Here is a 13,209-nt window from a genome sequence, read left to right on the forward strand (position 1 = left end):
CTAATAGGCAGTAGGCGGGGTACGCCATGAATCTGTTGGCCAATCACAGGGTACGAGAAGAAGAACAACCATTCGCGCACACACTTATATACCTAGGTAGAGTGTTCAATCAGCCTACCAAGCATGTTTTTGGGATGCGGGAGGAATCCGGAGTACCCAGAGAAGCCACACAGGCATGTAGAGAACATGTAAACTGCACACAGGAAGGCCGGAGCCCGGGATTGAACCCTTGCAGGGTTTCCCCTAGGATTTTTTAAAGCTGCGGTGGTGTGCTGCATCGGAGTCGGACCGCCTTACCATGTCGTGCCACGGCAAAATTGCGTCATACCATGACAATTTTTTTTTTCACATTTTGTTACCCAAGAAGAACCATAACAAAGATCTATTTGAAATATTTCATTAGCCAGGCTAATGACGTAGCTCTCAGCTACGGTACATGTACGTAAAATGCGTAGCTGATTACAGCTACATTACCCTACGTAATAATATGACTTTTTTTTTCTCGTAGCAATAGTACTACTTACATCTCGTAGTCCTTAATGTACTACATTTACACAACAATACTAGTCCTTCTGTTAATGGACCAATGGCGTAGGTTTGCATAGGGATGTTAGGAACATAACACTAGGAACTATTCAGGATGCTCAAATTGTCCCCACCAACTTTTAGGCAACCTTATTTGCATTATATAATGAGTTAAGTTATAAAGGTCATTTAGATTGTTTTCACATATTTTGTAAGGATAGAATTGACCCTACCATTATTAAGTTAATTACTTTCATTATGTTCAGACTTACAATGACACAATTTTTTTCCCCCTCAAACGCACGTTTGATTGGCTTATGACTAGTTAAATTCCCTTGTTTTCAGTGTAAATCTACTAGAAATAAGTGAAATTATCTGCCAGTGTTTCAAGTAAATTTTACTCAGATTTCTTGAAATAAAAAAAACAGCAATCTGAAAATAATCTTAACACTCTTATTTTAAGCAAAAAGTGAGTATGTTTAATCTTAAAAAAAAAATAGTTTTTTTTTTTCCGTCAGAAATGTTCTTCTTTCAAGAAGTGATATTGTTCAAAACATTATTTGAAATCATTTTCCCCCTTGATTTTGGTGAAAAATGACCAACCTTTAGATTCATGGGTTTAATAAGAACAAATAGTAATATTTACCTAAAGTACATTGAATAATCTGACCCATTCATCTGTTAACTAGTCTTTAACACTCAATATGTAGGGGAAACCCTGCCTTGAACACAGAACTGTGAGGCAGACATGATAACCACTCGTCCACATTTCAGACATTTGAGTGAAAGTACAGTAATTGTCTTTAATGCAATAGCCCACCCTAAATATGACAATGGTGTTTTGCATTTTAACTGTTCTTAAAATCGCTTTAGCATTTGAGACTAAATAATTGTTACAACACTAGTGTTAAGGAACAAGTAAGCCTGTAAACAAAAGTAGATGCATCTGTTACACATTGAAAATGGCAAAATTCTATTGCTATAGCTTGTCAGAATGAGTTTTTTTTTTTTTTTTTTTTTTATGTGTAAGAACATTAGTTTTAATGTTCGACTTTGTGCTGGGACTACTCATTTTTAATTAAATCAGCAGTAGTGAAATTACGGTGGTGCTCCCATTTTAATAATTGAGGGGAAGAAGGAAAATGAATGTCCTGTTTATGTGGGTACACCGTCACCGTACTGTACTACAGTTGACTTGAAGAGGACAATTACGTTTGCTTTATTCCTTTGTTTGTTTTGAACTGTCACAACGAAATACTACATAGCACAACCCATGACTTAAATTCATGCCTGATCCTCCACAATTGACTCAGTGAACAGCAATTTATACATTTAATAGGTAACTTTATGTGTTGAAGCTGGTGGTCTGTCAAACACCGGCCGGTCGCCCGGTGTTCGGCCATTCCTTCCTACGCGGCGAAACGTCCTACATGCGCTCAGTGCGCATGCGCACGCATGCGCAAACCGTCAACAGTGATTTTCCCGGGAATTATGCGACTTTTTGTCCTAAATTAACAGCGGTAACACCTCGTTTTGGCTAAACATCGCTTAAAAGCGGTAAGTACTAAATATTTTCACTTTTTCATTGCTTCATAATACTTTTTGGGGTTTTTCCCTGTCGTAGCTTTTAAGCATTGTGTGTTTTCTAGTGGTAGATTCAATGCATCTTGTTTATTGACCACGTTATTCCACCCTCGTTTGATGTTGGCAGAAAAAAACTGTTATTTCTGAGTATAAGTCTTGCTGGGAAAAAAACTAAGTTAATGTTAATAATGCTGTTCAAGTTAGTACTGTTACAACGTTGCACATATATCGCCTGGCTGAGTATGGATATGTATGTGTTCTCTTCTTTTCCTTTTAATGTCAACTGGGCCAGAAAAAATGTTTGCAACTGTTTTTGTAGTTATGGAGGAGAAATGGGATGAAATCCACAACCTGCTTTTTACTGGATCATACCCTGAAGGGTATGACAGAAGCCAAAGGCAGAATCTAAGGAGGTATGCCTCAAAATTTCATCTGAAGGGTAAGTTTTTTCTTTGTAATCAGTCTAGAGTGTAGTTTACTACATTAGTAATTTAAAAATTATATTCTTGAAACATTTTCCAATATAGATGGTGAGCTCTTCTTTGGCTCAAGGAGAGGAATTAAAAGTCGAGAGGAGACCAGGAGGCTCTTTGAAGAGTTTCACGCTTCTCCTATCGGAGGCCACACGGGTATCCGTAAAACCCGGAGTGCCATAACTTCCAGATATTACTGGTATGGCATGTCTGTGGACATTGATAAATGGGTATGTATTACCGTACACAGGTTTTACAACTTTATTGTATTTACAATATTTCTACATGTACATTTTGTGTTTGTATGTCTGTCTGTGTATATTTTTTCTTATCTGCTTATCAAAATACTATTTGAATCCTAATTTCACTGGGGAAGTTTGCCAAAGGGATTTCTTTTATAAAAACCCAGGTTTCATGATGCTGTGTAGTCATCCATATACAAAGTTAAAAACGTAAGATAAATTATGTTGCCAACACTAATACCATTGTCTTTAAGATCCAGGAATGTGACCAGTGCCAAAAAGTTGGCAAACCTTTAACTGTTGCGCAGCCATTGCAATGTATTAAGGTGAGTTTTAATACAGTCTTAAAACAAGACTGGCAATGTAAACATTTCCAAAAAGGATTTGTAGAATTAAAACAAACAATCTCTTATCAGGTGTCAGGTGTCTGGGAGCTCATTGGCATTGATTTAACTGGACCACTTCCAAAAACTCCAAGCGGGTTTCAATACATACTGACAGCAACAGATTATTTCTCAAAATGGGTTGAGGCATACCCACTACCAACCAAATCTGCTGCTGATGTTTGTCTTAAACTTTGTGACATGATATATAGTCATGGGTGCCCTGCAAAAATCATGTCTGACCAAGGCAGAGAGTTCGTCAATGAGGCAAGCCTTCTAATCAGAAATGCTCATCTTTAGCAAATGATTTTAAAAGGAACCCGCCAACATTAAATTTTCTTCCCCTGTGCATGAATTTTTTTCCCATCAATTGCATCATGTTGTGTATTTTTAGACTAAGACATTTTTCAAGCAAAACCTTTGAAACTGCACTGTACATGCATAAAATGTTGGGGGTGTTTTTTGTTTTTTTTTAATTCTATCTGCCAAACAGTTCTGTTTCATTTCTGTCCGAGAGGGATTTACTTACAAAATTGTTTGCATTCTGTTTTGAAGCTCAACACCAGGCTCTGTGAACTTTTGAAGATAGATAGGGTAGTCACAGCAGCATACCATCCCCAGACCAATGGTCTGGATGAAAAGACAAACGACAACATAAAAAGGTATGCTTATCATTTTTACATCTCAAATCTCTGTGGCTTTCGCACATTCATATTTTTCCGTGCTTCACAATGTGTGGTTTCAGAGCCCTCAGGAAATTGGTGAATGAGCAGCAAAATGATTGGGATTTTTATTTGAATGCAACCCTGTTTTCTTTACGATCCAAAGTACACACAACAACCAAACATACACCATTTCAGTTGATGTATGGGAGGGAAGCAAGATTTCCTTCGGAGGTTCCTGCTGAATTGCCAGTGAGTCTTTTGAGTCCTTTCTGTACTGTCACTGCAATGTAATTAAAGTGCCGTAATTATCAAAGTATTACATATTTTTAGGTAAGCAGAAATTGGAAAGTACTGTTTCATCATAGGAGCCCAATTATACACAAATGTAGAAATGTCATGCCTAGGTGTTGTGTTGTTTTTGGAACAAGGCAACATAAGTATTACTACAGTAGTACAAGTACAGATTGTTGCTTTTGTTCTTCTTTATTGTGACATCGATGAATGTTACAGATAATTATCATTTTGTGATTGTTAAATTATAGATTTCTACCATCATACTCCCAGAGGGAAGTTATTATGGTGAGTTCAGCGAGTCCAGAAAACTTGCTCAACAGGAAGTGAAGAAGTCTGCTGAAGAAAATATTTTAAAAAGTCAAGAGAAACAGGTGGAAGCATATGCTAAAAGGGTCCATAAGAAGTACAAAAATGTGTTGTACAAAGCTGGCGATGAGGTGCTTCTGCTTAATATGCAAAAGCGTTCAAGAAAAGGTGGAAGGCTTCAGCCAGATTTTATTGGTCCCTATGTTATTCGAAACATATGTGGCAAACGCGTAACATTGCAGAATGTTAGCGGAAAGTTACTGAAGACACAGCGCAACATCAGCCACATAAAACCATACAGAAGACCCAATGTAAAGCACTGTGCTACAGCGAAAAGCCCAGTTAAGGATGCGCAGGATTTGTGCACATACAGAACGTCAGTTATTCAGTTTGCCCCTCAAAGTGCTGCTCCAAGTAGAGTGGTACACTCTCCATTAAAGTTCCCCCCTGGTTCTTCGACTTTTTCTAAACACAGCACCCAAGACAAAGGTGGCATTTTTAAAAATATTTGCCCTTGACTTTTCAGTCATGTTGCCAGATTGGCCATACTGGGTTACCTTTTGCATGAGTTGCATGGGTGTGCATGTAAACATTGGTCTATGTTAAACCTTTAAGGTTTTGTAGGATGAAAGGTGATTGGAGGTCCATAAAATATGACAAGGATTTTTTTTTTTTTTTTTTTTAAAACCTTACAACCCTAAAGGTTCATGACATATTCCTCTTTGGCCCGTTGGCCTTAAGTTCTGTATTGGCCCGTTGGCCTTGAGTTCACCTTCTTGAACTAGTATTGCTACTGAAATGATTATTGACTAAACTAACTTAATAATAACTTGTAGTACACAGGCTCTGGACATCAATTGATGATGGTCGTGTTGAGGCAGTTGTCGGTACATTTAAACTGTACGAATCATCATTCAGAACACTTCATGGAAATGAATGGCTTTCAGATGACGTAAGTGCTGCTATTGTTTTATTAAAGTGCCTGTGACACGAAAAAGCATGTTTATTTCATAATACACGCGGTATTTTATGCTCCTGAATGATATGGACCGCTTGGATGTGTGTGGAAGCGATCGCTATATTTATTTAGTTTTTTGAATCCCGCGCCAGAAAAATGAGTGACTTCCGGCTTCGGTCTTGCATTGAGGAGGAGGGCGCTGTGACGTGTACGGTAGAAGACGTCCTCTTCACTATACAGCGTACTGTTGTGTATGGGGACGAAGGATTCAGCTGATTTTGCGGATTAATATGTTTATTTTTCGCATCACGCCAGCCAAACGGCTGCAGAAAAATCATTCTGTATGAGGGAGAGGCGTATGCGCCTTTTTGGAGTTTCAAAAGGTTCCCATTCACCGTGGATATTTACTGTGGGACCATTGGACTTACGAGGAAGTGAGTAAACATCTTGTTTTGTATTATGTCAAATACGAATCCAGCGATTACAAAGTAAACACTACAAACTTCCTTTAAATGAAGGACTACTTACGTTTGATCATTGATAGGCATGTAAAAAGCTGTCCTAATGCTCATTAGCAGCAGCAGCACGTTAGCTGCACAACAACTCCAGCCACCCTCCTCCAAGGAACGAACTGTAAATTGCTCTCCGCCGGGCGGTTTGCCGATCCGCGACAACAATAGACAACCGGGTCGTCATGTCAAATAATCCAGGATAGTTATGTGTGATTTTCCGCTTTGAAGACTTTGAAACATCACTCGGTTCGGGTTAGCATGTCGGCTAGCTGTCACGCCTTCTGGTTTGTTTACATTCTCCGAAGCCGGGGATGGGAAATGACATATGTCCGATTTAGGTGTCATAAAATATAGTTCGGGAGGTGCGACAGTAAAGGTGAAGTCGACAGTTTTGACCATTATGGAGTAATTTTGCCATGTCGTCCTGAATAAATGCATTTTTATTCTTTCATATTCCATTCAGCACAAGACTGTTATTTGTCATGACCATGCCATTTATTTAGCAATTGGGGAAAATACTTGGATAACAAGAATATCCTGTAAAAATATTGAAGTAAAGAGACAGAAACAATGACATTTTGCCGCTCTCTTCGTCGCGTTTTCCTCATTGTGAATAGTTCCCCCTCGACGGGCTGACTGGTCCTTCTCAAGCCATTTATATAGCTATTGGGGAAAAATATTTGGATAAAAAGAATATCCTGTAAAAATATTGAAGTAAAGAGACAGAAACAATGACATTTTGCCGCTCTCTTCGTCGCGTTTTCCTCGTTGTGAATAGTTCCCCCTCGACGGGCTGACTGGTCCTTCTCAAGCCATTTATATTGCTATTGGGGAAAAATACTTGGATAAAAAGAATATCCTGTAAAAATATTGGAGTAGAGAGACTGAAACAATGACATTTTGCGGCTTCCTTCGTCGCGTTTTCCTCGTTCTGAATAATTCCCCCTCAGTGGGCTGAATAGTAAAATCGATGAGCCCAGTCTACCACTGACGTCATCCACCTGTTGGGGACGCTAAAGCCCTATAATGGTAGGCGTGGCTAACCGGCAGATTAAAAGGCTAATTTCTCGTCATCTGTGTTTTGCTAAATTGTTGTATATAGTCGAATCGTCTCAAAATATGATTCTAATTCACATAATAATGCCATTTAAGACTTTTTTTCTCGTGTCGTATGCTCTTTAAGTTGATCACAACAATGCTTGTGCAGTATGACGTGTTAATGTTCCTTTGCTCACTATGTAGGTCATTGATGCATACCTGCAATGCCTCATTGTGGAGCACAAGGCAAGTAGAAAATCTATTATCACAGATGGAACTTTTTATATGTACTGAACATATATACATATGTAATCAATTATGTTTGTTTTTGCCTTTAACAGAAATCTGTTCATCACATGTCTGCTGTTGTTTCTTCGGCATTGTTTTTGGGGAGGTTTCGACATCTCGGCAAGGTTCTGAATTTGTTTGATGTGAGGTATATGTCTGTAATTTCAAACTTTGTGTGAAACATCTACAGATCAAATTTGCAGCTGAAGACATATGGTTGTGCCCTGTAAACCTGTCCTCACACTGGATTCTTGTGGTAAGTGTTCCCCGTGAATTTAGTTTAGTTTGCTTTGAATATAATGCTTATTTTAACTGAATTTAACTTATATTTTCAAGATCATCAACATACCGATGAGGACGATGGAGGTCGTAGATCCCATTGGAAATGAGGACTCATATAAAAGGAAAATTATTCGCAACTGGAGGTAATTTTGTAGGCTAAAGTCATGACTTAAAGTGTAATATTCTGGCTTGGTTGTAAACTGGTTGGTGTTGTGTTTTTACCAGAAACTTTCTAAAGAAGATGGGAAGGTTAGAGGACTCGTGGCACTTAAAGACACTGGAACATCATAAACAGCAGGACTCCAGTAGTTGTGGAGTATTGGTGCTTGAGGTATTTAAAAAAAAAAAAAATGTTTGAGAAGTTCTGAAGAACTGATTATTTTTCTATTATTTGAAAAGTTGGTGAATACCATAATAACATGGACACAAAACCATGTATTACAGTTTGCCAAAAACTACATCTTCTTCGGTGAGATCACGGGAGTGCTAACTACAGATGAAGCTATTGCGCAGGCTCGACAGCAGATAGCCTGTACCCTACTAGATCATAGGGGTAATTATAGAGCTTTTATGGTTGGCCATGCATAGCCCCAAAGGCAAAGTAGAACCTCCTTGCCAGGGGGACACAAAATAATGGCATTTATAAAAGAAAAAAAAAAGAAAAAGTTGGGGTTCTAACAATCAAGTAATTACACACATTAACAAAATGCTCTACTTGTTTTTTTGTAGGCAACGCAGAAGACTATTGTGTGTTATGCTGCATGATCGAAAGTGATGGAGAGTCCAATGTGATTGAAATGGTATAGATAATGTCATAATACTTTAGTATAGTGTTTTTGTTTAGCTGTTAAATATGTTTTAATGTGTGCTTATTTTTCGCATTTCTAGGTGCAGTGTCATAGGTGTAACAGGTGGGCCCATTTTGAATGTGCCCAATATTTCCCCCAAGATGGCAAGAACAACAGTGAATATTGTTGTACAAAATGCAAATAGTTGTGAACAAAAATTATTGTGTGTGGTCTTCCATTTTCTCCCAGATCAAAATTTGGATCTGCATCGTGGATGTAGTTACTGATTATTGTCTGCACTTTATCAATCCTTCCTATCATTGTTGTTGTCTTTACTGTTCTTTACAATATACAAAAAGTATTACTTTTCAAAATCGTTTTGTAACCACTCAATTTGATTTACCTGTTAGCCATATTTTACCCTTCTTACATCCATGTATAAGTGTTCTCTATATGGGTAATACAAACTGCCAGAACGTCCTGCCTGTTTGCATTTACGTGTAAGTATTTTCCTAATGGATTCCTAAGTGAAATCATTGTATGCATCTCAACATAAAAATGTTCAAAACACGATTTAAGCTGTCATATCATCTTTACTGTTCTTAACAATATACAAAAAGTATTACTTTTCAAAAACGTTTTGTAACCACTCAATTTGATTTACCTGTTAGCCATTACTTTACCCTTCTTACATCCATGTATAAGTGTTCTCTATATGGGTAATACAAACTGCCAGAACGTCCTGCCTGTTGGCATTTACGTGTAAGTATTTTCCTAATGGATTCCTAAGTGAAATCATTGTATGCATCTCAACATAAAAATGTTCAAGACGCACATAAAACACGACTTTATGCTGTCATATCGTTGTTGTCTTTACCACATAAAAAAATTTGGGAAGCGTTTTGCAAACACTCAAATTACAGAACACCTGTAGATGTTTCGCAGTTGTAGTAAATTTTGGCAGACTACACTGTCGATTCATACTACTGTAGCACGTTTCGCCGTTGTAGCAAATTTTGGCAGAACACCGGTCGTCTACAGTCGACACGTTCAGAACAAACTCCTGATAGTGTAAAGCGTAAGGCTACGGTCGATTTAAATGCCACATAATGTTCTAACTGCAGGAGACGAACCCTAACACAACGTTTGCACATCACTGAAGAGAATAAAGGCAATTGGACTTTACCTGCACAACCTGGACGTCTTCCCTGCATGGAAACAACGCGAACTAGTGTGTGGCTGTGTGTAGCGTTTTCACCGATCAACTGACGACTATAATCCCATATATAAAGCTAGATGGCTATGAGCGGAGTCAGCCGCATTAGTGAAGGGTGGCCATCTTGCATCGGAGGGCTTCTCCTGAAACGGACTTAGAAGGAGTGATTTTCTCCAATAAAATACTCTTACCTCGCTGAGTTCTTACGGATTTACACACGGTTTGCTTTATTACAAACCGTATTCACTTCGCAACGAGTCATGCTGGATTTTGTATATATTAAGAAAAATGATTATGTCTGAGATAATTTTGTGCATCACTGACGTTTATCAAGCTGGTTTAAAATCAGTTAAAATTTTATCAACGTATAGCCAGTGACTAGAATGTTAAGTATGGCGAATGTCCCCGACGCTAAATGGCCGACATGTGACAGCGCCTGTCCAGTTTGGCTCGCAATCCGCATAAGACATCTCGCCTTATATACGTGGTCTCTATTGTGTCTACAAATAATATCAAGACGGCTTTCCTCCGATGCAACACTTCCGACTCACCCTTTTAAACGTAGTAGTAAAACACACACGAACCATTTCTGTTACTGTATGATTATATATGTAACCTATACATTGCTGGCCAAAAGAATTGGCACCCCTGAAATTCTGTAAAATAATGCTCAATTTCTCCCAGAAAATGATTGCAATTACAAATGATTTGGTAGTAATCTTCAATTATTTTGCTTGCAATGAAAAAACAAAAGAAAATGGGAAGAAAAAAATGAAATCATTATCATTTTACACAAAACTCCAAAAATGGGCCGGACAAAATTATTGTCCTTTGAAAAATCATGTGATTATTCTATAATTTGTGTAAATAACAGCACCTGTTACTTACCTGTGGCACATAACATAACAGGCGGTGGTGGCAATAACTAAATCACACTTGCAGCCAGTTAAAATGGATTAAAGATGACTCAATCTCTGTCCTGTGTCCTTGTGTGTACCACATTGAGCATGGAGAAAAGGAAGAAGACCAAAGAAATGTCTGAGGACTTGAGAAGCAAAATTGTGAAGAAGCATGGGGAATCTCAAGGCTACAAGTCCATCTCCAAAGACCTGAATGTTCCTGTGTCCACCGTGCGCAGTTTCATCAATAAGTGTAAAGCCTATGGCACTGTGGCTAACCTCCGTAGATGTTGACAGAAAAGAAAAATTGACGAGAGATTTCAACGAAATATTGTGTGGATGGTGGATAAAGAACCTTTACTACCAACCAAACAAGTTCAAGTTGTCCTGCAGTCCGAGGGTACAACAGTGTCAACCTGTACTATCCGTCGGCATCTGAATGAAAAGGGACTCTATGGTAGGATACCCATGAAGACCCCACTTCTGACCAAGAGACATAAAAAAGCCAGGCTGGGGTTTGCAGAAACTTACCTGAGAAAGACAAAAAATTTTGGGGATGAATGTTCTCTGGTCAGATGGCACAAAAATAGAGCTTTTTGGGAAAAGGCATCAACATAGGAGTTTACAGGGGGAAAAAAACGAGGCCTTCAAAGAAAAGAACACGGTCCCCACAGTCAAACATGGCGGAGGTTCCCTGATGTTTTCGGGTTGCTTTGCTACCTCTGGCACTGGACTGCTTGACCGTGTGCATGGCATTGTGAAGTCTGAAGACTACCAACAAATTTTGCAGCATAATGGAGGGCCCAGTGTGAAAAAGTTGGGTCTCCCTCAGAGGTCATGGGTCTTCCAGCAGGACAATGACCCAAAACACACTTCAAAAAGCGCTAGAAAATGGTTTGAGAGAAAGCACTGGAGACTTCTAATGTGGCCAGCAATGAGTCCAGACCTGAACCCCATAGAACACCTGTGGAGAGATCTGAAAATGGCAGTTTGGAAAAGGCACCCTTTAAATCTCAGAGACCTGGAACAGTTGGCCAAAGAAGAATGGTCTAATATTCCAGCAGAGCATTGGAAGAATCTCATTGATGGATACCGGAAGCGGTTGTTCACAGTTATTTTGTGTAAAGGTAGTGCTACTGAGTATTAGGCTGAGTGTGCCAATACTTTTGTCTGGCCCATTATTGGAGTTTTGTGTAAAATGATAATCATTTATTTATTTTCCCATTCTCTTTTGGGTTTTTTCATTGCAAGCAAAATAAATGAAGGTATTACTACCAAAGCATTTGTAATTGCAATCATTTTCTGGGAGAAATTGAGCATTATCTGACGGAATTGCAGGGGTGCCAATACTTTTGACCAGCAATGTACAGTATATTAAGGCATTCAATATGATATATATTAAATGCGATAGCTAATATTATATTATATTATATTATATTATATTATATTATATTATATTATATTATATTATATTATATTATATTATATTATATTATATTATATTATATTATATTATATTATATTATATTATATTATCGGTCATTCACCGTGAAGCAATAGAGGGGAAAAAAACACGTAATAATGAAACATTCAGTCATACTAAGTAGCGTACGTTTGAATCAATTTGTTTATCGAGCACGTGGAAAAACAACCACAACTGTTGATAAGTGCTCGATAACCAAATAAATATTGCGGATAAACAGAATAGAATGCTTTGTGCAGATATTGGGCCAGTGCCCCCTCGTACCCTAACCCCACCTCTAAAACCGCCACTGCATCCCGATCTCAACGAAAAAAACCCAGATTATATAAAGTGCAAATTAACTTTATGCCAAAGGTAGTCCATTAAATGTGTGGCAGACTTGGTATCCGTCCTTGTGATGAAAAATGCCTTGGGTGGGAATGTAGGTTTTTAAAATTAAGACCCCCCCAATAAATAAAATTAATCAATGTTCCGAACTTTGGACTTTCCTGATGAACATGATTAAATTCTACTCAGTTTTTCTCAGCTGATTTTATTTATAAATAAATAAATACATAGATAAATAAATAACGAAGTAAAATGTAATTAATAAATTATTCAAATTTAGTGAATTCAGCTCAGTGTCATTCCAAACTGCACATAGTAACTTTATTATGTAGTCTACTCTTATTTATTTTCGTTATAAAACACGTTAACATAACAGACATGTAAAAACGTGTCTTAACTTTGCGCAATGTTTTAATGATTCTATTTCGCATTCAGGCAAGGAGTTGTTTATTAGACCAAAGCAATTTTAAGAGAGTTTTTCCAATAACTGGTGCCTTTAGTTTTCATCAAACTCCTACATTGATCATTGAGCCATGGTAGTTTTTTTTTTTTTTTCAATGAATCTGATCCGACTTTCTTGTATTTCACAGAGTATCCTACAACTAGAACCAATGAGACAATGAAATTCAGTCAGTGATAATGCAGAATAATTATATCACACATTAATTGTGGAAACACTAACAAAGGTAGTCCGTCAACATCTTTCAATTATGTCGAATTTGATGTAATAAATAAATAAATAAATAAATAAATACATAAATAAATAAATAATAAAGCAACAACACTATTTTGAACCACAAAATCTCTGGATAATCCTAAACAAATAAAACGAAATCCACAAGTTGCTGTCGACAGCTCTCGTGGAATAAAATGAATTGAAAATAAAATCAATTATTGAATCCTGTCATGGACAATTGGTGTGCTTTTATTATTTAAGTTTCTTTGA

General features: G+C 37.6%; 2 protein-coding genes across 2 annotated transcripts in view; one reads left to right on the top strand and one right to left on the bottom strand.

Moving 5' to 3' along the window:
- The window catches only part of pxylp1 (2-phosphoxylose phosphatase 1), a 37,381-nt gene extending 27,748 nt beyond the window's left edge, over positions 1 to 9,633 (bottom strand). Inside the window, exon 1 of the mRNA XM_057838969.1 lies at positions 9,525 to 9,633. The gene's annotated coding sequence lies outside the window, so the exon portion shown is untranslated. The remainder of the gene's footprint in view (positions 1 to 9,524) is intronic.
- On the top strand, positions 2,431 to 8,642 carry LOC130917077 (uncharacterized). The gene is made up of 9 exons (XM_057838163.1): positions 2,431 to 2,548; positions 2,637 to 2,812; positions 7,185 to 7,226; positions 7,459 to 7,524; positions 7,605 to 7,693; positions 7,776 to 7,881; positions 7,995 to 8,103; positions 8,280 to 8,350; positions 8,439 to 8,642. The coding sequence occupies exons 1-9, from the start codon at positions 2,431 to 2,433 to the stop codon at positions 8,541 to 8,543; spliced, it is 882 nt and encodes a 293-aa protein (XP_057694146.1). The 3' UTR covers positions 8,544 to 8,642.
- Positions 9,634 to 13,209: the final 3,576 nt, after the last annotated feature.

The sequence above is a fragment of the Corythoichthys intestinalis genome, chromosome 6, assembly GCF_030265065.1.
Source record: "Corythoichthys intestinalis isolate RoL2023-P3 chromosome 6, ASM3026506v1, whole genome shotgun sequence".
Classification (NCBI taxonomy): domain Eukaryota; kingdom Metazoa; phylum Chordata; class Actinopteri; order Syngnathiformes; family Syngnathidae; genus Corythoichthys; species Corythoichthys intestinalis.